This window comes from Athene cunicularia (assembly GCF_003259725.1).
Source record: "Athene cunicularia isolate RWA chromosome 5 unlocalized genomic scaffold, athCun1 chr5_part1, whole genome shotgun sequence".
NCBI classification, from domain to species: Eukaryota; Metazoa; Chordata; class Aves; order Strigiformes; family Strigidae; genus Athene; species Athene cunicularia.
In genome coordinates this window covers 18,960,522-18,985,248 of record NW_020799101.1, presented here as the reverse complement: position 1 = coordinate 18,985,248, position 24,727 = coordinate 18,960,522, and the positions used below count along the sequence as shown (strand labels likewise).

General features: G+C 35.7%; 1 protein-coding gene across 1 annotated transcript in view; it reads right to left on the bottom strand.

Moving 5' to 3' along the window:
- Positions 1 to 24,727, bottom strand: part of EFCAB11 (EF-hand calcium binding domain 11) — a 74,680-nt gene that overhangs the window by 4,149 nt on the left and 45,804 nt on the right. The window contains 1 exon segment of the mRNA XM_026849636.1: positions 8,128 to 8,332. Coding sequence (XP_026705437.1) covers positions 8,233 to 8,332 — 100 coding nt within the window. The 3' untranslated portion in view covers positions 8,128 to 8,232.

Genomic DNA, 24,727 nt, shown 5'->3' with positions numbered 1-24,727 from the left:
AAGAACAGTGAATGACATATCTCTATAAAGGATCATAAATATACTTTGAAAGCCTTTGACTGTTTACATTTTCTTGTGACAGACTCTAGGTTTTGTTTTTTTCAACGATGCTTGGAAGGGTCCAAGCCATTTCAAGTTTAGCTTAGCCTGTGTTTAGCAGTTTTTGTAAAATAAATGGGTTTTTTTCCCTCATAAGACTTTAAGACTAGCAGTGTGCCCTCCAACTTTCCTTAATCCAGCAACTGTCAATGTTGGGGCCGTATGGAGGGACTAAACCACAGGTAGTGTCCAGGTCTGTGTGCTCTTTGTAAATAGTGTTTCCCATGGGCACAGCTGGAGACAGGCTATTGAACTAGATGGACCACAGAACTGACCCCTTAGGGCATTTCTAAAGTTTTTATTATTTCAGTAGGACAAAGGTGCCTGAAATTCTTTATGTCCCCTGGCTTATGTACACCATTTCTAAATTTTTTTGTTCCATACTATAGTTAGAGAACTGCAATGATGAATCACTGCAATAGAGAACTGGTACAAATCAGAGAGCTACAAATATGTTCTTTATGATCGTACTGTTCTTTTTGCCATGACCAGCTCTCAGCTGGAGATCCGACATGATTTCTCACCCTTAACTTACAGTCCTTAGTTCTGTATGTCTACAAATTGGTCTTTTCCTGATCTAGATTTTAATACATGATGCCAACTTGTAGATTATGAGTTTTCACAGTTAGGAACAAAATATTATAATCATGAAAACATTGTAAACATAGTTTCTGACCAGTCTTTGTCAAAGCCATCCAGTAAGTTCCAGTATTAAATGATTTTTTAATGAAACTGGATGACTCATTTTTATTAAGCTTTACTAAATTTAGGTGATTTGCTAAGTTTAGAAATCCACAGCTGTTCTCACGGATCACTGTGAACAGAGAAAATCTCTCTATGAAGTAGACCCTGTCTGATCTTAATACACCCAGGTTGTGGCACTGCATAAAGATCTGAATGCTACTTGCCTAATAAGGCAGATCAAGCATGGGAGAGCATTGCAGAAGGTTCTCGGCAGAAGCTGAGGGGGGCTGCTCCACCATTAGGAGCAGCGCAGCCGTGTCAGCACAGCAGAGCACGGGACCCAAACCTTGCTTCTAGGCAGCATTTTGCATGACATTGCACTGCAGTGTATAAATACACCAGTGGTCAAGTTCCAGTCTGAAGATCTACCTCATGTTAGTGAACTGTGGGAGTGAGGCTGTCTATTATATGTGTCCAATTTTAAAAATTCTTACTTATTCATATGAAGTGTTTAATTTTAAAAACCTAAAAACGCAGACTGATTCCTGCAAGATTTTTAAAGCTATGTAAGTAGTTAGTGCATGAACCAATCGATTCCAGTAGAAGCTAGAATTTAGCTGCCTCAACTGTTTTGCAGATTACAAGAATCATCTACCTATTTATTTGGGTGCTTAAATATTGCAAATAATTTGACTTCTTTTTATTTCTTATTTATGATATAGATAGGTATTTTTATTTATGATAGTAAGGTTATATAACATATGAATGAAGATTGTGGCAAAACTGAAGAGAAATCCAAATGATTCCTAACATCATTTCTGAATTAACTGTACAACCATTTCACTACTGAATCCTCAAATTATTATTATTATGAAAGCTATAGAATATAAAATGGAAAACATTATTACTCTGCTATATAAAGCCACAGTTATTTCCACAACTTCAGTAGTGAGCACAGTTCTGATCATCTCAAAAAAGACCATAGTAGAACTGGAAAAAACAGAGAAAGGAGCAAGTGTGGTTTGAGACAGAACCACTTCTATAGTATGGGACATACAACAAGAGGGAGTTGTAAACCTCTGACTGCTGGAAACACAGAGTATGCTAGATAAGCATCACTCTCCTACATCCCTACTGCTATACGGTTAATCATCACTACTGTCAACTGTCAGAGACTGGACATAGGAAGAGGTGGATTTTTAGATCTGTCCTGTACAACAGTTAAAATTTTTTGGTATTTACCTTAAGTTTCAGGACTCTTTTGAAGAAATCCTAACTTCCAAGTGGAGACTGAAAATCTAGGATATTTGGGGTCCTTCTTCAGGGCTGTTATCTCTTTGGGCATGGCATATCAGTTCTAGAACAGGGCTTCCCTCTTCCAAAACAATGCTGTCAAAAGTCAGAATTTCATGCAATTAATTTTCTGATGATTTTTGAGACAGTGTGTCTGTGTGCTTCTTTCCCAGCAGAGTAGGCAAGTAGAACTTCAAATTACTTGTTATTTGTACTCTTTTATCACTAGAATTTCATATTAATATCTCTAAAGATTGCCTTTTGCCAGGAATAGGAATGCTAACAAATATATGACACTTACAAAATTAGTACAATGTTCGACTATGACATGATTCCATAGCATCTGTTACATCTCAATATGTCACTGAATATTTCACAATTATTTAACTTGTCACTGAATATTTCACAATTATTTAACATCTATTGCAGATTTCTTCCCCAGGAAAGATTAAGTATTTTAAAGTTATTTCCTTTCTAGATTAATTGTTCTGCAACCACTAGAGTTTTCGCAGTAAACCTGTCTCAGGTCTTTTAATGCAGCAACTCATTCTAAGACATATTATTGTAGGTGTTTTTCTTTTTCCCTAGTGAGTTTATAGCTATCTTTATCTACATTCTTCAACATTTTCTTGTATTTAGTAAATTCAGTGGTAAAAGAAACAGAATTTTCACCTTACATATTAAATTTATTTAAATTAGAATGAGTCTAACCTAACAGTATTGTATATCTAAATGCAAACTTGACTGGAGTGCACATAGAAATACACCTTCTTGGTGTCAGTGAGAGATTTCATCTGACTAAGGCTGAAATTTTCACCACAGCACAGGTATCAAAGCAATTTCAGACTCCCTGGCTAACTCTACATTAGCAAATACTTCAGTGCAAAAGAAGTAGTTTAGTATTATGATGCCACTGGTGCTGAGTCACTAGATGAAATGTTCTCAACACACATTTTGTTCAAAGTTGTCTGAAGAAAAGCTATGCCACATTACTGCAGCTTTCTTGTCCACAGGATCCTTCACCCTATGAAACTCCATTCCATCTTTTTGTGTCTCATGCAGAAGACAGTAGTATGTCACTGCTCTGCCTCTTACAGTCTCAAATCAAAAAGCAGCTTTATTTCTGTTCCTGCCCATTTCTGTCTGATGGCATGATGCTGGTTGCCAAACTCTGCCCACACTCTAAGTTTGATCAACACCCAAAGGTCCCATTGAAGGGACTAATGAAGACATGGAGCCATGGAAACAAATCCAGGAGGATACTGTGATGGCAGTGACACTGGATTTTCTTTAAAATGAAAAACCAGATATGAAGAGTGGGGTGCCTTGCTGCTCTGACTGTTGATCAGCTGGACTCCTTGGTATATGCTGGAGCACTTGGGGAACTTCAGGGTGGTATGAGCTAGTCATCATTGAGACTCATGTCTCCATTAGGTATTGAAATATGTTTCATGAGTGCCCAGAGTGGTTTTCTAGTTTGCTTTCCTCCAAAATAAATCTTGATTTGGGTGCACCATAATGACTCTGCAAACTGAACCAATACACAGAAACTGGTGAAGATCAGGGGATTCACTTCAGAACCACACTATGTTTTGAGCCAAAATGTTCATGCATGTGCAACCTCTGGGCCCTTTTAAAATTCATCAGCGATTTTTTATTTCTTGCAAATAAGAGGCTCAGATTGGATCCTTAAATAACTATGATTAAAAACCCCACTTGCTGTTCCTGTTTCTTATGGACAATGGTGCAATGTATTTTCTCAAATTATTATTGGCAATCTCTATGCAAAAAGTTATACAAACAGGTCTGACTCTTTCACATTCGGGCAGCCTTCCCAAAGAACAGCGTTAAGAAATCAAAGCAGGGATGCAGCTGTAATTCATCCTAATTTTAAGACTGTGTTTCATTGCCAGAGAAGTGTAAAGCTGATATGTTATAGTAAATGAGAATCATGCCAAAGCTTTTCTTTGAACTGTGACATTTTGTGTGTCAGCTAGTTACTGGATTTGACTTGTCAGCCACCACCCACCCAGCTGATTAAAGATAGAAGACAAAGTAACACTGCCACAAACCTAATGTACTATCTTTATATGAAGTTTTATTTTGGGAACCTTATAGGAACATATTTCATATTCTATGATGTACTTCACATATTTATTTTTTTTTATTCTTCCGATTACTGAATAAATGGAAGAAATACTATCTGATACATCAGGGGGAAAAAAAAAAAAAAAAGTGACGACAATCTTGTTATTTGGCTTAATTATCTGAATTGTTTTTCAGTCAAAGCTCACCCAGATTTCAGTATACTACACTGTGCAGACTACCAGGAATGTCACATTGCCCAAAGACTGTAGTTTAACAACTGCTCATTCAATTGCTAAAATAATAGAATCATAGAAGGGTTTGGGTTGGAAGGGACCTTTAAAGGTCATCTAGTGCAACCCCCCTGCCATGGGCAGCTACATCTTTCACTTGGTCAGGTTGCTTAAAGCCCCATCCAACCTGACCTTGAACACTTCCAGTGATGGGGCTTCCACTTCTCTGGGCAACTTGTCCAATCTAAATCTACCCTCCTTCAGTGTAAAACCACTGCCCCTTGTCCTGCCACTACAGACATTGGTAAAAAGTCTAAATCATCCAAATCCTTTAAGAGGAAATTACAGATTACTAGATTTCAACAGCTATAATGAATTACAGAAGACCCAGGGAAAAAAACAAGTATACTTTTATAGTATTAAGGTTATATAATCTATCTATTTGGTATAAAATAGTAGCAATAATATATGCGTATAAAGGATCCATTTGCAAATAATTTGAACAGATGATTCCTCACTTGAAAACCTGAGAAAAGTAAATATTCTTTTTACAGACATTTCTAACAAGGAAATCCTGTTAAGTAACTGAGGTGTCAGAAAACAAAAAGTCTACATAGCAAGAAAGCAAATGTGCTCACAAATTTGGAAAAGATAGTGTAACATTCTGATAAGCAAATCCTGAAGATCCACCTCTGTGCTGTTCCATAGGGTACATGAATAATTATTAGTTAAAGAGCTATGACAGCTACTGCAACTCATTTTTTTCAGTGGTGGAAGTTCAGACACAATTTAGTTCTCAGGCTGTGCCAAAAATGGTAGCCATCAAACAAAAGAAAACTTCTTGTCTGGGATCATATAATTCATATCAGTGATGTCCTTACACACTTTTAAATGTCTTAGATAAGAACATAACCTGCTAATGAGTTACAGTCCCATCTTATGTCACTCTGCAGTTGACATGAGTTGTCAGAGTTGCAGCTTGGAAGCTAAGGCCGATCATAGGTCTTAGCTCTGATAATCTTTTCATGTTGACCTTTTATGTTGAGCTGTTCCATCAGCAATAGAGAACATAGAAAAATGAAGAGCATGTGGCCTCTTTCATCCAATAGCTGGGTAGCTATAGCTTTTATTGTTTCCCAAACCGTTACTTAGAATAGGTCATCACCTAACCCACCTAATAAATGTCATCCCTAATTTTATCAATTTGTAGTGAGAGCTGAAGTGTTTCTGTGGTTTGCTAGCCAAAACTTAGATAAGCACTAGCTAGTAATTAATTTTTATTCAACCAGTAGGAAGAGTGTCACCAGGGCCTACTCAGTTCCAGTCAGCTGTGATCATCTGCAGTCTCTTTCTATCAGTTCCCATGGGAGGAGAAACAAGAATGTTTATGACCTTTCAACACAGTTCTGTTCTTTTCTAAAAAAAAATTCAAACATGGTAAAATAATTTCATTGGCCTCTCCTGGAGTTTATGTGCTCAGAAATTCAAGTTCATAGCAAGTATTCAAGTTCATAGCAAGTATTCAAGTTCTTGAGAAAATGAGTATTTGGAACATATGGAAACAAAGGAGATGATAGAGAGCACTTTTCTCTGTAGACTTCCTTGCCATATATACAAGACATATATATTTCTTGAAATGACATGCATACAAACACTTTTCTGTCTGTTATAATATTTAACAGAAGACTAGTACAATATGGCAGATATACTGTCAGATATTTAGACACCAAACCACAGCTGGACTAGAAATATAAACAAGAGGCCATAAACTTTTAAACTGCTCCTTATGAACCAAATAATTATTTTTAAATAAGAAAAATAAAATATTAAAATAATGTATCAAAATAATACTGCATGGATTCAGTGTTTAGGAAGGCTACAGGGTCTGGGCACCATAAAAACTGAAATCTACTGACCAATAAAATACAATGTAAGTAATATCACAGCAAACCATTATACATTTTTCCATTAATGTGTCTAGACCTGTGGCGACTATCCCTGTGGGATAATAATTTAATCATCTCCTGCATCTCAGAAGAGGTTGTGATCATATTGCTAATTAACATCCATGGTGATGCTTCTCTTATGGAAACATTCATCTATTGGGCAATGACATTTCTAAGGTAAAATCTCCAATATGTTAGCATGTCTTTCAAAGGTAACACCAGTTCGTTCCCACTGATGAGCACATCAAGCATGCTATACAACTTACAGCTCATCTAGGGGATATCTGGTTCTTATATATAGAATCAGATATATCTGCTGATATATTCAGTGTCTCCAACTTCCTCCCATTATTTATATATTATCTGCTTTGGAATGAAAAAAAAAAAAAAAAAGAAAGGTTTCACTTTGCCTGTACCTAGTGAAATACATACATGTAATGGGAACAGAAAATATAGGCATAATTTTATATATGCTTCACCTGTAAATTGTACTCTGGAATGCCTCACAAAAATTTGAAAGAAATTGGAGACTCTCTTGACTTAAGAGTAGAATGGATACTCTCTTCCTCTTACTGATCATTATTATTTGTTATTTGCTATTTATTTACAGCTGTATTAAGTATGTGCTACAGTCTGTGGGCTCACTTGAGGAGGGGATCGCTTCTGGAGAGTTTCAAAATAAATCTCTAATCCAAGCAATATAACAACTGGCAGGTAAGCAGAGATGAAGCAGTAGAGTGGACCATATGATCTGAGACAGTGCCCATAATGAAATCTCTATTATCTGTTACTATTAATATAAACACACAAAAGCACTAGGAAGTGAGTGATAACAGATAAAATAAATTGAATAAGAAAGATTTATCTCACTATAGCACAGCTGGGTTGGTTTTATATAAGTTACAGCAGGCAAGAACATCTCCCAGTTACTGGATAAGAGCGAGAGAAGGGAAGATAGCTTTGTAGACAATGACAGATTCTACCTTACACTTCCCCTCAGCTCTTGGGAAATTCTCTGCTCTCGATAAAGTGTATATATATATATATATATATCTATATATCTATATATATATATATCTATCCAAATTCCTCTCTAAAACTCAGCTGAAGGTTTGAATACAGAGAATTTTCAGCCTGCAAGACTGAGGTCTATGACTGTCCTGGGTTTGTGTGTGTGTGGTGGGGTTTTTGGTAACAGAGGAGTGAGTGACTGCATGGTGCTCAGTTGCCCTTTGTGCTCAAACCACAACAATGATGTACACGTTAAAGATCCGTTCTTAACTCCATTCAAATTATTTTTTAAAAAGCTAAATATTTATACTTACTTCCTTACATATACAGTTCTTGATAACTGTTCAGAATTAAATCGTGTAGCTAAATAACCAACAAATATTAAATTAAAAATAATGTGTAATATATAAAAAAGAACAATATATGAAAGTGAAACAATAAAGGAAAGACAAACAAATTATTGATTTTGAAAAAGCAGGCATTATCTGCCATAAATTTAATCAGTTACTATACATGTGAGATATTTTGGTCTGTCAACAAAGGGCTGTTGAAAGAGTGAACAAATAAATTTCACGGTAACTAGAAATCCAAGTTGGTCCTTTCTCATCTCTTAAGTCAAAAAGAAGTACAGAGTTGCAGTTCCTAACTAGGGTGATTGGGAATCAATTGAGATTTCAAATATTTTAAGTATTCTACACACACATAGACATGTAAATTAATACACCCGACTTGTCAACAGTAAGGCTTCAAAGGCTGTTCTTCTGAGCTACACTTACAGTCAAAGTTCTTAAAATGCTGGCTGAAATAAATGAAGTTTCATTGATTTTTAAATATCTAGAGATCTGAAGTTTTCACTTTGTCTTTTCACCAGAGAATATTCTTTAGGCAAAGTACACTGGTGATACTTCATCTTGTCCATACTTCATTGCAGATTCAAACTCTTTGAAGCTGATGCAGCCATCAGAATCCTGATCAACTTGTCTGTAAGAGAAAAGAGATTTTGTATTTAAAACCCAAAATACATTATGTAGAACAGACATACTTAGCTGTAGATATTCAACACCAAGACTGTTTTTGAAGAGCTTGAGTCCTACCACTTCTGTACAAAAAATTAATGAATTAAAAAGTGCTTTTTGTGTAGTTACATATCACATGAGGATCTCAAAGCTTTTTAAAAAGAGAACCAAGAATCATTATGTGTATTCAACAGGAGATAAAATAAAACTTGTGCAAATTTAGCACTTTTAGCACAAATTTAGTTCTTACACCTTATCCCTAAATCCCCAAATTCAATTCCCTGCGGCACAGATCCTCAGAATTCTATAACTTTCATGCAATCCAAGACTTCAAGGTCTTAAGATACCACAAACTTCCATTCAGAATTTCCCAAATTGCCCCATGACCTTCCACATGCTGCAAGCAGCTTATTTTAAAACAAAGATTATGTTAACAGAAGACCTTTTCCTTATGGTTGTAAGAAAAATAAGCTAATTTGTGTGTTAGTATATGCTAAAGTGGATGTTCCAAGAGTAAAAAAAAGTCTCTGAAAAGTAAAAGCTGTTAATATTTTTTTCCATGATATAAGCTGATAGAAGATGGCAATTCAATTAATGCAATTAACACACAAGGCTAAGTTTTATCTAAGTTTATTTTGCAAAGTTATATGATGCAATTATAAATTAGGTTGACAAGATAGTATTCTGTAAAGTATTTGTCTTAGTTCTGCCTAGCTTTCTTTCTAGAAATGCACCACTTATATAAAAGTTAAAATTAAATACTTTAAAAAATAATGAATTGTTGGATCTCAGCATTCACTCATCATCTAGGAAAATATTTGTTTGGTTTATTCCAATGGGGAGTTCATAATTTTATTCATAATCTGGAATAAAATTTATTATTATCACTGGTAAAATTTACAGATTGCTCAGGTTGCTAAAGTTATAGTGCTGCAAACTTTGCCATCACAGTGTTCAAAGGTAGTATTCCTACCATCTTGTAGCAGGCAAAATGGGGTGCATCTTCTACATAGACAAAACTGAAAATTCCAAAATAATCAATGCTCTTTAACAGAGACACATTTTATTGTCCTTTGGATGCTCTGAAAATTTCAAATAGATTCTATACCCTGAAGAAATAGTACAATAATTCAGTTTTAAAGAAGGCCTTACACAAAGGGATAGGTTGTCCTGTTAGACGCTTACTCTAAATACACTCTTGAGAAAAGCCTAATAAAGGTAAAAGAAAGTAATATATTTACAGCAGCTTCAAATACAGAAACAGAGTTACAAAGGTTACAAAGACTGGTAAGAGAAAACAGAAAACTGCTTACATCTGCCTATCCTTACCTCAGTTACAAGCAGCTTCTCTAGATTGTCCAGCTTTCAAGACATCAGTGACTATCAAATCAAGGGGCTAAAAACATATTTCTTCTGAAAAAAACACTACATTTTTGAGTCTGTCTTCACAGAAGAGCATCTTGATTTGGAATATGTGATTCCCCTTTCCCTGAAGAAGTACTATTTAGATAAAAATATTATTATTCTCCCCTTTAATAAAAAATATTGATCTCCATCTTCCTCAGACTACCTACTCCCCACCTCTTTGGAACTTTTAACACCTTTTATTAAGATTCCTCTCAACTCTTGGCAATAAACAATCCGTACTAGTGCTTAACTTTTCTATCAATGAGCTATTAACCTCTTGTGAAGTAGCCTTGGTCAGGCGAAGTTCGAGTCTCATGGTGCAATGATGAACCTTACATGGCCATAAACATGTGAAACGACACCTTGTCATTATGGAAATATTTAAATTAAATTAATTCCTTCATCTTATTGTTGGGTCTAGATTAACACTAAAACATTATGATATTCTATTGCTTTTCAGGGACAAGTTGAGATGATGATCACCCTTAATCAAGTCTTTAGGGGCAACATGATAGTTGGAGACGGACCAGTCATTCAGTTTCTTGGTGAAAGGGATCCTTTCAAACACCACATATTATAATACAAAGAAATGCGAATTTATTCACCAGTGAAGGATTAATGCAGGTCATAATTACAAAATGGAGATGCTGTCCTGGAAAGCAGTGACTGAAAAGGACTGAGGAGTCATAGAAAGTAATCAGATGAAGATTATGTCCTACAACAATGCTTTACGTAAGAAGGTGAATGAAGCAGGATATCCTTGAAGCAGGATATTATCTAAAACAAATACAAGGCTTGTTATATTTCAGAATAGAGGGCTAGGAAAATTATGAAGGAAATAATGTATCTACTTCTGGTGCCCACACTTCAAAAAGGATACTGAGGAATTTAGAAGACTTGAGAAACATTAACTATACAAGTTACAGAAAACATGCCTTATAAGGAGACATTAAAATACTCTGTTAAACAACAACAAAAAAAAAAGAAATTAGAGGACTGATCCAATCAAATCAAGACTATAAGAATCTCTTTAGTGAAAATATTTTGGATAGTAAATATATTTTTAGGCTTAAAAGGAAAGACATGGCGTAAGCTGAAGCTAAAGCTAGAATTAATTTATAACTTAAATAAGGTGGGGGTTTTTAAATCAGGCTGATGAGCTATTGAGGTAACTTATCTAGGGATATGGGAAGTGATACTTCCTTGGTTTACCATCCCTTTGTGTATTCTCTGTACGTTCAGGAGTTTCCTAAACCACACATGTATGTCTGCATGTAATTATTCATGATGCATATTTATTGCATGCATTTATCTAACAGCTTTTTGAACTGATGTGAAGCCCATGGATTGAACACCTGCTCTGTGATTAAGTACTGCCTCTTATTTGTTTCAAACCTGCAAGTTATTTGATACTCCTTATAATTTAAGTACCCTTCTCAGTGACTAATACTATCAAAGGGTGCATAAAGTAGATCTGTTTTAAAGATCAACCATTAAAATATTTCTTAACAAAAAGCTATTTTAATAACAGTAATTATTATTATAACCTGTGCTATTTGCAAATAAATTAATTCAAAGGAAATGTACAGTTTTAAATACCTGACAGAATGTATAATAATCAAATAGCAAAATCTATTTTTTTTAGTATTATGATGTATTCTCAGAATTTAATTCTAGAAGGTCATTGTATGAGTGTTTTAGAAATCAGTGCTGACAATTTGGCTAAACTGAAGTTAATGGGAGTTTTGCTGTTAATTTTCAGGAGGCAAGAATTGCACCCAAAATATCCGAGTTATGGGCATAAATTACATCTTTAATGTGATTTATGTTTAATGCCTTCACTAAGGGCAAATTATGCCTGATTAATTTAGTGTCCTTCTATGAAGAGGTTACGGCGTTGGTGGTTAACAGAAGAGCAACTTATGTCATTTACCTGGACATGTGCAAAGCATTTGACACTGTCCTGCACAACATCCTTGTCTCTAAATTGGAGACACATGGATCGGATGGATGGATGGATGGATGGATGGATCACTCAGTAAGAAGGAACTGGCTGGATGGTCACACTCAAAGAGTTGTGGTCAGTGGCTCGATGCCCAAGTGAAGACCAGTGAGGAGTGGCGTTCCTCAGGGGTCGGTGTTGGGACTGGTGCTGTTTGACATCTCTGTCAGCAACATGGACAGTGGGACTGAGTGCACCCTCAGCAAGTTTGCCAATGACACCCAGCTGTGTGGTGTGGTCAACACACTGGAGGGAAGGGATGTGCCATCCAAGGGACCTGGACAGGCTGGAGAGGTGGGCCTGTGCAAACCTCATGAAGTTCAACAAGGCCAAGTGCAAGGTCCCGCGTGTGGGTCAGGGCAATCCCAGCACAAATACAGGCTGGGCAGAAAGTGGATTGAGAGCAGCCCTGTGGAGAAGGATTTGGGGGGTATCAGTGGATGGAAAACTGACTGTGAGCCAGCAATATGTGCTCACAGCCCAGAAAGCCAACTGTGTCCTGGGCTGCATCAAGAGAAGTGTGGCCAGCAGGTCAAGGGAGGGGATTCTTCCCACCTACTCCACTCTTGTGAGACCCCACCTGGTCTTATGCTGTGTCTGGGGGCCCCAGCATAAGAAGGACATGAACCTGCATGAGCAAGAGGAGGCCACAAAGGTGATCAGGGAACTGGAGCACCTGCCCTGTGAGGACAGGCTGAGCGAGTTGGGGTTGTTCAGCCCAGAGAAGAGAAGGCTACAAGGAGACCTTATAGTGGCTTGCCAGTCCTTGAAGGAGACTACAGGAAAGCTGGGGAGGGACTCTTATCAGGGAGTGTAGTGACAGGACGAGGGGTAACGGTTTTAAACTGAAAGAGGGTAGGTTTAGATTAAGTATAAGGAAGAAATTCCTTACTGTGAGGGTGGTGAGACACTGGAACAGGTTGCCCAGAGTTGTGTATGTCTCATCCCTGGCAGTGTTCCAGGCCGGGTTGGACGGGGATTTGAGCAACTTGGTCTAGTGGAAGGTGTCCCTGCCCATGGCAGGGGAGTGGAACTGGGTGGTCTTTAAGGTCCCTTCCAACCCAAACCATTCTGTGATTCTGTCCTATGATTATATTCAGTACGTGTTCCTGTTTGGAAGCTGCTAATGAAAAATGACCCTCAACTTTATGTGCTGTTTGTTCAACACCCTGAAAGCCACTAAATGACTCTGAATTAAGAATCGCTTTTTGAACAACCTTTAAGCAGAGATTAGAAAGATATTTTTTGGTCATAAATAAATGACAAACAATCTGATAAGTAGTTAGCTGTTGTAATCTGAAGAAACACTATATTTATTTAAATGTTATGGATCTTTGGAATCTTGACAAAAGTAATCTGAAAGCGAAATAGCCTTGAAGTGTTAAATTTTCATCTAGCTGAAGCAAATGATATATTCATTCTTCTGATTATGAAAATACTATGTCACAGCATACTGATCTTTATTTCACAGGTCACTATTCATTTAACATTCTTAGTAAAATATATATAGATATTTCAAGGTATGTAGTGCCTCGGGTAGATTGTCTGATCTTTCACTGAAAATTGAGTAATAATCAGCATCACAAGTTACTGACTGTGAGATATAAATTATTCTCTTATACAATTAGGTAATTGAAGACTCCCAAAATCACCTAAGTGTATTTTCATAGGAAACTGTATTAGATAAATGGTACTTTCGTTCTGACAGGAATATTTTAACCATAAATCTGACTAGAGTAAAGGAATAACCTAAAAGAGTAATGCTTAATATAAGTTGTCTCCTGAAGTTTCATGTTTATTAATTCACTGAAATGAGTACTTATCAGAAAAGCATCCACGTGCAAATACAGCCTATGCTTTTATTTTATAAATAGCTGTATATAATAATCAACTCACCTAACCTTTTTCCCAACTAACACAATTTTTCACAACAATTTACATATGGTCAGACTTTGTAGTTCCTGAGATAAAAAGACAAATACAGATTTTTGCCATAATATTCCTTCTTTCTGTATGGAAAGACTCTCAGATAAGCACCACCTCTTAAAGCAAGCACGCAATTTGAAGTATACTGTATCTATCTGATTTATACATATTTGTTTTAATTAATGCATCATTTATATCCAAACCAAGCAAAATTATAGATCAAAGACTTTAATTCTACACTGTATTTCTCTAGATAATTCAGTATCTGTCCTAAGTGATAAATCAGAGAATTAAGCAATCATTTCTACTACTTAAAAAAGAGTAGTGAATGCACTGCAGAGCCAGCAGAGACTGCCATTGAGTTGGCTTTCAACTGGTTAGCTCAGTAGGACAAGCCCCAAAAGTTGAGTAAGAGCCAGGATAAATTAAACTCTGCTCAGATCTCTGATGCTGTGGTCATACATCAGCTATGTGCAAGTGAAGAAGGTGTTTTAAAACTAGCTTAGATTTCTCCACCATGTAAACATCCTTAGAGTTTAATAATTATGCTACTAAAGATGGATGGTTCTCACTTTCAAAGAACTGAAGTTAACCCTTGGGAAGGAAGTTTTTATTTAATTTATTTTATGCAGGCAGAAGTTTTTATAAAAATCAGTGAGGAGAAAACACCAGATATATTACATAAATGTAATACAGGAAGAGAAACATAATATATGGGATATACCACTGAGAATGAAAACTTGCAGGGTTCCTTCTCACAGCATTCCACATAAATAGGGTTTCACTTTGGTTACTGCTTCAGAAAAAAAAAAAAAAAAGTATTTCTTTAAAAGTGGTAGAAATGGTTACTTGACTTTCAAAATAATTTATTCTCTAATGTAAGACTTAAAAACATTAATGATACATTTACATTTGGGCAAAGCATCATTAACAGTTATCATAAGTAAATGTAAAAAGACTACTTTCATTTTACAAATAAATTTAGAAATTGAGGCATTTTAAATATTTGTTTCCAAACACTTTTCATTTCTAGTTAACTGAGGTATTATGAGAAACAAGTTACAGAGGCCCCTGCTTACCATACACAGTTGCAATTTATGAAATGCCTACTTACAGAGGCATAATACATGACCGTTTATGCATTGCTATATAACAATCATTTTCTCAAAGCAGATGAAGACATAATGAGATATACTATAACTAACTTATTTCTGTAATAGTCCATGAACTAGAGTGATTTTCTTAATTGTACATATTTTTTCTTCTACACTGAAAGACTTCGCAATATTACAGATTAGTCCTCCTGAATTAGAGACAAAAACATGGCAGGCACACAAGACTGGGTTTTCAAATCATGATTTCTCTGCAATTTACATTTCTCTGGTTTTAGGACATATCAAGAATAGCAGTGGTTTTTCCCTATTTATTGTAGCCATCCAATGAGATTAAGCATTCATGTTTCACATATATCTATCTATCTATATATAGATATAGATATATACAGTTTCTATCTCATTATTTAGGTGGATACTGTGAGTAAAGAGAAGTTGTGCATTTTCTTTAAATTATTTCAGAGAAGTGCTAAGGAGTGCAGTTTCCTGAATTACCATGCTGGATTGTGTCTGAACTGGCTTTAAGTACCGTGAGGCATTCAGCAGTACTGCCTTGCAACTCTCACATTAAATTTATTGTCTCATTAAATATTTTCTACATTTCAAATGCTGTATCTTATTTAGACCAGAAGGATTGTTGGCTATGAATGATTTAGGCCTGGCATCCTTTTTGCAAGTATTTCTGGGCATAGCTCTTTTATGCTTAAGTTTCTGGCACCATTTGTCTAACAATGTTTGTCTTACTTTCACTCTTCTGACCTGGCTGTGAAAATCCAAAGACCATTTTCTATTAAAATAACTTTTCCCATTGTATTATTTATGGAAATCTAATATAAACATCACAGGGATGCCTACACAGGACACACATGGTGATTTCATAAGGAGAAGGCACTAAGAGCCCCACTGCCTCTTTCACTAATATCAAATGATGTTAAATTTTTCTTTAACTTGTATTTTCAAGGAAGCAGAAGGACTGAAGAAATGTAACTTACCTTATGATCCAGGGATCTTCCATTACTGCTACTCTACTATTTCTGACACTACTTTTCCTCTGCCTCAGTCAGAAAATCCAGATTAAAGTTCTGGAGGAACCATTGTTCCCATCAAAACTTTATCATCCATTGTATGCACCCCAGTGATATAATTTTCCAAATTATATTTTTCTGCTATATGCACATTCTATTTAATCCTATATGATGTTATTTTCTTCCATGTTCATTTGGTCTGCAGATCCACTTGTTACAATGTTCTCCCAACTCTCCTTGATGCTCTGAGCTTCAAAGCAATACGGGTAAATGATACTTTGATCTCATCCTGTTGGTCCTCCTTTTAACTTAGTCCTTGCGACTTCAACAATGTCGAAAGATCAGTAGGGTAATATGTTGCTCTGAGTTGGAGATGACTGCTTTTACTACCTTTTTCCTCAGATTAAATATTAAGACCATGGGGCTCAGAATTTTCTTTTAGGTCTTCACTATCTGACTGAGAACTTAATGCTGACTTTTTACTTCGGGAATTACAATTAAAAAACCCAAAAATAAGTCAGTTTACAAATACAGATCTGTTCAACATGTTTTCCTACTATTTGGTCACAGGTTTATAAATTAATATTGACTTCAATAGGCAACTATCATAAGATAGAAAAATAAGTCATATTAACTGGAAACCTCCCCTCCGCCCCCCCTCCCTTTTTTTTTTTCTCCTATGCAAACTGTGCATGACAACGGCAATGAAAATAACAGAACCTTTTCTTAGACTTTCCGAAGTATCAGCCTGTGAAAGAGATTCATAAAAAGATTCTATATGATTACAATATTTTCCAGAGAGTAAGCAGAAATATCACTTGAATATGCATTAAACTATACAACCATACAGACCTGTGGGTGTACAACAGCTGAAATCTTGTGTTTCACAGTTTGAATTTCTCTGAATAAGAAACTCAATACTTGACAATTATGCAGAAAAAAACTACCACCCCCAAATAATTCAAAAACAATTGCTAGAAACTGAAGAAATTGATCACATGTATATAATCTCAACAGTTTAGGAATAAAGTTTCACATCCAGAGTTTAAAACTGATTATATCTTTTACATCTAAATTTTATTGCTATTACATTTATTTGATGTTTTTAAATAAACCATCAGGGAATAATTTAAATCAGAGCCAAGACTTTTACTGCATTTAGAACCAGAGCTGTCGTACTGATTGAGCAGTGAGAGTAAAATTTATACGTCATGCAAGGAGTCCCTGCCGAGGACAAAATGACCCACCAATTGAAGATTCAAGGATGACAGCTTCTTCAACAAGCTGTCTTCTCTTCTGATTAACCAGCTGGTTCTTTCTCCTCATCCTGCTTGCTTCCTTGTTGATGGGATTCCTGCAGAGCTCCACAGCTGTTTTGTTACTAATGTGTATATTAATTTCACTTCTTTAAAAGCCTAAGTGTTGAGAAAAGCCATTCTGATCTTTAGTAAACACGGAAGAATTATGATGATACCCCTGTTTTGTTTTTTTTTTCCTGAAACAGGACATGCTACAGGAATACAAGCAGTCCGAAGTTTCAGTTAGGTAGGAGAGCTTAAGGAAGCATTTAAATTGTCATGGAATAATATTGCTATTAAGATAGAAATGCACTTCACTTTGCCTTCAATCCTGTTCATTTTTTAAAAAATTGTTTGTAAAAGTAGAGAACAAATTAATTACTAACCGAGGGGAGAACTGCACCGACAATGTACAATCTTCAGTTCTTTCTTCTCTGGGATAAATACTGTCTCTTTTTTTGAGTGCACTGTCTGGCTAATGCTCTCAATAATGGTAATATGCTTCTTGATGGCTAATTTTCTACCTGCAACATTCCTTATCCATTGATGTATGCTTTCCCTGTTTTTCTTCTCTCTGAACAATGGAAATAGTCATCATTCCATGGTTGATCCCACTGGGATAGAAGCGGTACTTGGGTAAAGTAACTCTGCAGTTCATTTGTCTGAATGCTTCTCAGTGAGCAAACTACACCAGACTCTCTTCTCTCTATCACTTATTTTCCTGATGACCAGGAGAATGGCACAAAAGAACTTCTGAATCTCTACTTCTCTGAGTATGTTTTCTAGCTCATCTCAATTTTTATTTTTTTTTGGTGTGTGAAACAGCCCACTGTAGCTTGTCGTCTCACATCTTCTCGCTCTCTTTCACTTAGGAAAAATAATTTACCTTTTGAATATAAATGATCCTTCCTTATGTCAATCTTTTTTACTCCTTGTTCTTAAGTTTCTGTCCCTTAGAAAAGATCTACTAAAATCTATGAGGATCTCCAGATTTTATAAGTAAATGAAGAAATGCCTTGCGAGCTCAAGAAATAACTGCCATTTGGAATCACTGTGTTTCTGGTGGATTTATTTAATGAGCAGTTAGAGGAACAACATCATTAATAAATATTTTCATCCCTGACTTGGAATTAAGTAGAATTTATAATATGTAATATGTATTATAATAGTATCTAATAATATAATTTTATATCACACTATATAATATATAATACTTAATGGGTAGTATTTAATGTAGAATATAGAATATAATAATATAATAATAAAATAATACAACATTATATAATATTATAATTATAAATAATATATCATTTACGGATGATTCAGAGAATGATGCAACAGTATGTAATGTGGAAGACATGGTATTTGGATACAATAGACTGAATCGTGCATTAAGCTTGCCTGTTCAAACAAAATCACCTTTTGCAGAGGCAAAACTAGAAGCCTAAGAAAAAGAAATGCAGATTATATCCCCAATGGGAGGTTTACCATAGTAAGATGATCATAAAGAGCCCTGGGATTCTAGTGAAAGAGCAACCCAGCATGAGCTTTTAAGAAGCAGTCAAGACATAAAGAGCGAACCCATTTTTAGTTACACAAATAAAGGAGAAGATTTATCTATGCTGAAGATGCAAAATGCCATGGATAACACCAATACTGGAATACTGCATTCAACCCTGGTGTCCGTTTTTGAAAAGAATACATAAAACATTAGATGATGCAGAAACCTAACCTGCCAAAAAATCATTTGGAAACAGGAATTGCCCAAAGGAATCCAGTTCCCCTGTTTGCATCAGATGCTGTTGACATGACCATAACATACCTCTGTAGAGATGATACTTAATATCAGAGGGCTAGTGAACAAGAACCAGTGACAAAGGCTAAGAGGAGACAAAATGAAGAATAAACCAAAAACATTTAGAAGAAAATTAGTCAAGTTTTATAGGCTGTAATGCACAAATATTCATACTGGTATCTTTAAAAAAATCTTAATCATTATACTTACGTGGAAAGTTCAGATAACCCCTCATCTCTTCCCATTTTACTAAGTGTAACTGCTTTAAAACCATCATCCTTGCCAAGGACTAAACACCTAACTTTACAGCTACTCATCCTGCTTTTAATTACTCAGTAAAAGCACTAAGGCTGACTCAGAGATTTAATACTTTCTTCATAGTACTAACTCATCAGATGAGGAAAAAAGGGAGTTTAAAAATGAAGTTTTTAGATATAGATATAGATATATATATATATCTAAAATGTATTTAATATTTTCACCTTTTATCTCTTATGAATAGATTTATTTGAAAACATGAAATACCTTACTTCATGGCTAACATATTTAACAATTTTTGTCATTAATATTAATCTGCTGTTGCCTAAAAGCCGCAGTCAGGCTCGAGGTCTCATTTAACAAGGAACTACAAAATGCAAAAGAAAAGACCTGGAAAAAATTAGCTTATACCTAAAAAAGACATGAAAAACCTAATCAATGAGTACTAGTCCATCCAAGTGCCATCTAAATTGAAACTTAGGTTAAAACTTCCTTAAACCCCAGGTGCAAATGGTCACCTTGCTTTCCAGAGCTGCTGAATCTTTGAGGTGGCTCATTAGACATCACTTAGCCAAGGTTCCCTTGTGTGAACAATTATTTACCCTCGCTCACCCAGGTTTGGTAGAAGCAGAGGAGGGCATGTACCTACCTAAAGCTCCAGTTTGAGTAGATGGTCACCTGCACTCTCCCCATGTTCCCTGGAGGAGAAGTGCAAATAGTTAAACATCGTCAAGCAACAAATTCAGCGTAACTAGATGGCGTCCCGTTTTTTCCTCCTTCATATCTTAACATCTTTTATTCTAATACTGAAAAAGAAGAATACTATTCTCTAGCTAACTTGTAGACTGCAGGAATAAACACACACACATATAAAATTCATGGTTTTTCTTACTACTTAAAGCTGCACTCAGATCTTGCAAGCTTGGTAGGATCAGATCTGAAAAGTTGGAAAATAATAGAGTAATGTTCATGTTCCAATACTCATTCCTCTAGGTCATTCTTGAAACAATGCTCTAGCATGAATGAAGTAGATACTCTGTGACATAGGACACTATCTTTCTAAAAAGATGAAAAGGTTTAGTATTGAAGGTCATGGGCACATGAATAGGCTGAGAGGTGGTGAGTTGAGCTTTCCCGTTTATCCAAAGCTTCAAACCCATGATGCAGATTTTGAAAGAAGTGGCAAATGACCTCCTTGATGAATGATGCCATTTTCTCACACTCTTAAATGTTTATCTTTCATCAACAGCCTGCTTGTTTCTCATGCTTTCAAATGCACATCTGGTCATTTGTGTGCAGCTGCCATGTTGCAGTAAAGTTTATGTTTTGAGCTTCACAAGTTAAGACAGCCTCTTGATGTGGTAACACCACATGCACACATTTGAATCCAGTGTCATGTTCAAAAGATGTTCTTGCTAGGTCTTGATTATTATATTCTTGTTGTTTACACTTTCAACTGGATACTACCATTCACCTGTCATGATCTGAATTTATTGCAGGACATGGCATAGAAAGAGCATTACTGTCACTCCCAGACAATCCATACTATGAGCACCATAGTCATACCTGCTTCTTTTTTTCAAACTCTCCACAGCATTTGACGTAGCTAATGAACTATGAACCATATCTAAAGAGGCTGACTGTTTTGAAATAGTTTATTTCAAGACATCCATAACCAGAGAGGAGCAGTAGAAAAATGTGCCTCACAGTTCCCTTTTTCTTCAACCTTATTTATAATACAGACACAGAGACCAAATGAATGGGGAAGGTGTCATGAATTCCAGTGAAAACACTATGTCGACATTACAAAATTCCACTCTTTTATAATATTGTATTGCTCACAGTAACACAATGTCACCAAACTGCCTCAGTACTTGAGCTCATGGATAAAAAGCAGAAGGTGGAAGCCGAAACTGAGAAAAAGAAAAGTTACACTTGGTGGCAGGAAGAAACACTTTAAGGAGCTTGTGACACAGTGAAGTACCTACTGGCTGATGTTACACAACCCCATTTAGGCAAGTCAGTCTATAATTTAGAACTGATCCTGGACTATTCTCTCTGATAATAACTCTAAAACAGGTACAAGAATTCATCCTGTCTTTACTGTTGATGATTTGGCCTCTCTAATACATGCTTTTGTCACCTTTCAGCTGGACTACAGCAATGCAATATCCTGGGCATGAAGCCATTAGCCCTTAGGAAACTCAAAATAGTACAGAACACAGCAGCACATTTCCACAGCAACCCAGGGTACTATAAGCACATCAAATCTACTTTCATCTTCTACACTAGTTCCTGTAAAATACTAAGCCAAGTTTTATGTCTTTGTCATTATCTTTAAGGTGTTCAATAGTCTAGGAAGAGAATACCTAAAGGATCAACTGAGAACCTGCAGCTCTGTCCCATTAAGGACAAAGCCTATTTTGTGGTGTAGATAGAGCTTTGATAGAGAACAGTCTAAAGCAGTTGAATAAATTCTCATAATATTGAAAGCATCATCACTGGCTATCGAGTACAAGATGTACTTTTTGGATCTTAATGTCAATAACTAGTTCTTTTGCAATAATAATTCATCAGTTTGAAACTAATTCACAAGAAACTGTCTAGTTTTTGATTGATGTAATAGGAGACAATGAAAGAAAAAAGAATCTCACTTAAGTGTTACTCTTATTTGTTCTGGAAATGACTTGGCTATAAAGATAATGAAGTATGTATAAATATCTGAGTAGAAGAGCATTTGCTGCTTTTCCCAAATGTAGTGGCACTGCATGTCTTACATGAACCATTCAGTGGCAATTAATCTAATTGTTACAATATATTGGAGCAATACATTTTAGAAACCTTTAGGACAAAGGCAAAATATTAAGAGGCAACGTAAAAATTTCTAAAACACTTCAAAAGTTTGAGGAGGAAAGTGTGATGTATTTACAGTGAGACAGAATTGTAAATGTCTAACAGACCCAGAAATCAGTGTGTGTATTAGGCACTTTTAATAATTCCATTTAAATTTTATTAGACAGTAATATATTTAAGGTGATAAAAACCCCTGAATTTCTCATGTCACATCTCGTGTGCAAAGATTGAATTTTAAAAAGGACTGAAAATCCAGAAATACTCTATTCAGCAAAGGACAAATATGAATGAAAATTCCTTCAGGGACATATTAATCTTAGTGTCTCTGTACAAATTATCAAAATGGATGCCATATAATATTAAGTAAAATATTGTTTTTATCAACAAAAACTATTCTGTAATCAATTCACCTTAAGAATACCAACAATAATATAATAAACATGTAATAAAAGCTTCTGAAATCAGATGATTATTCAAGTGAAAGTTCCTGCCTCCTGTTACGCCTTGCTGAGGCATCAAGTTACCATTCTCTATACTTAATTCAGGTAGAGAAACAATTCCTAATTACTTGATTGTATCAGTGTAAATAAGAGTTTGAAATCTTATCTCTAGCATCTAGCATATCAGTTCCTGTCAGATTTATACTCTAAATGTCACTCAAGTCTTCAAGTAAGGGGACAGTTACAAGAAACCACAATATATTAACATTAATGGAGAGAAATCCATCTGTCTTAATGTGATACCAAAAAGGAGATCAAATAATTTCTATTTCAAATATATAATCACTTCAACTGAGCTATCTAGTACCATCCTGAAGATGATTATAAGATGAAAGAAATGGGACAGAGATGATAATCATTTAATCCCTTAAGAACAGCTATTCTGAAGAGCTTTTCACTTTGTGCTCAACAGTATTCTAGTACGTTATGATTCAACTAGAAAAGAAGTATAATGATGAGGAAAATTATGTTTCCAGTAACAGAGAATTTTCACAGTAACAGGAAGTCCTACAGAAGAAACAATACAGGAAAACTGACCACTTTAACAGATGGTGTCATAGATGAGTGCGCTGATGCAGTCTTTGTCAGTGACAAGTTCACATCACCAGATGTGGTGAGGATTTGTACCTTCAGAACTGATGTAGCAGAGATTAGTGCATATTTGCCAATCCTGAGCGATGAGGATATCTGCACATGGGACTGGATGTGATGGGATGGGATGGGAGACAGCATGGTTCTGACTGTACATTTACTGATACATTCAAATGAAATCCAGTTGTGTTTCCCAAACTGAAGGTGCGGACTGATGAGTCATGACTACCCTCGCAGCTTTGACCTGGTCAGCGGGAAAAGGAAGAATGCCATTTCCCAGACCCCTTGAGGTGTTTGACTAAGCACAACCTATCTGTCAACTCACTGGAGTTCTTTGCTGCTAACAGACTGGGATGGAGCCCAAGAGAAAGGCATGTCTGGGGTGTCCCCACGGAGGTCTGCAGGGACTGTTAGCGTTGTCCCCACGGAACGCCGACACCACCTTCCTCAGGCGGAGCAGCAGACCATCACTTCAGGCATAACTCACTACAGAGCTCCCTTTCTACCATGTATTTAAAAGAGCATGAAAACGACTGTATAACCTTCTTATCAGGTCATTTTTGCTGAGACTGCTTTAACATATTCAATTTCAGTTTTGAAATGCTTTGAAGAAGTTTGTCTATTACGGTGAAATTTTAAAAAATGTTTTAACCAGATGTTCTTTAGTGTCTGAGTAAACACAGAACTAACGTTGCATTGTGATGTATACCAAATTTGCATGCAGTCTACAAGACTAATTTGAAGAAGAAAACTAGTAAAAATAACACTAAAGCCATTGGCACAGCAACATTTCATTAAATTTGCTTTGTAAGACCTTTTTTTGCATACAGGTTACCAATCATTTATGACTATTTTAATTTATTTTTATAATACTGTATGCGATCTAGGGACAACAGCATTTAACCTGCTATCCTTTTTAAACCACAGTACGATTTCCTTAAAGAACAGAATAAAGCAAAACCAATGGAAAATAGGAACTACTACCAGTTATTGTGCTACATAAAAGGAACAGTACACGTCATAGAGCTCTGGTTCTTAATATTGCCATGTGTTAACCTCAGCTGGAATTACTGAAGCACAGAAATACAGTTATAATAGATTTCTATTAATACTTCACTTGGTTGAACCTATCACACTGCATCTCTTACCTTCAGATTTACATAACCGATTTCTTAAACTATGCATGAACTGTAATATTGTTTTTGAGATCAACTTCAGATACACAACTTTTCCACAGTATTTTATAGAAAAAGGATGAATGTGACCATTTTGTTACATGAACTACTGGAAAAAGGTAAAATGTCAACAAGACCTTTTTTTAAAACACTGGCGTTTATATGACATTTTGTAATTTGGGTGTATTCAGCTTTTAATACAAATGTTTTCTAAAACATTTCTACACTTAGTGAAGAATTAATATCCCTCAATTCCTTTTATTTGCATCAGAAAGTCTCCTTGTGATCACCTATTGATACTATTAATTAGCCAGAACAGGCTCCTTGGTCTTCTGCGTATTTTAAGAAATATAGGCACTATGGTTTCTGTGACTAGCATTACATGAAAGAAAAATCCCTCATGAGATAAATAAGAATT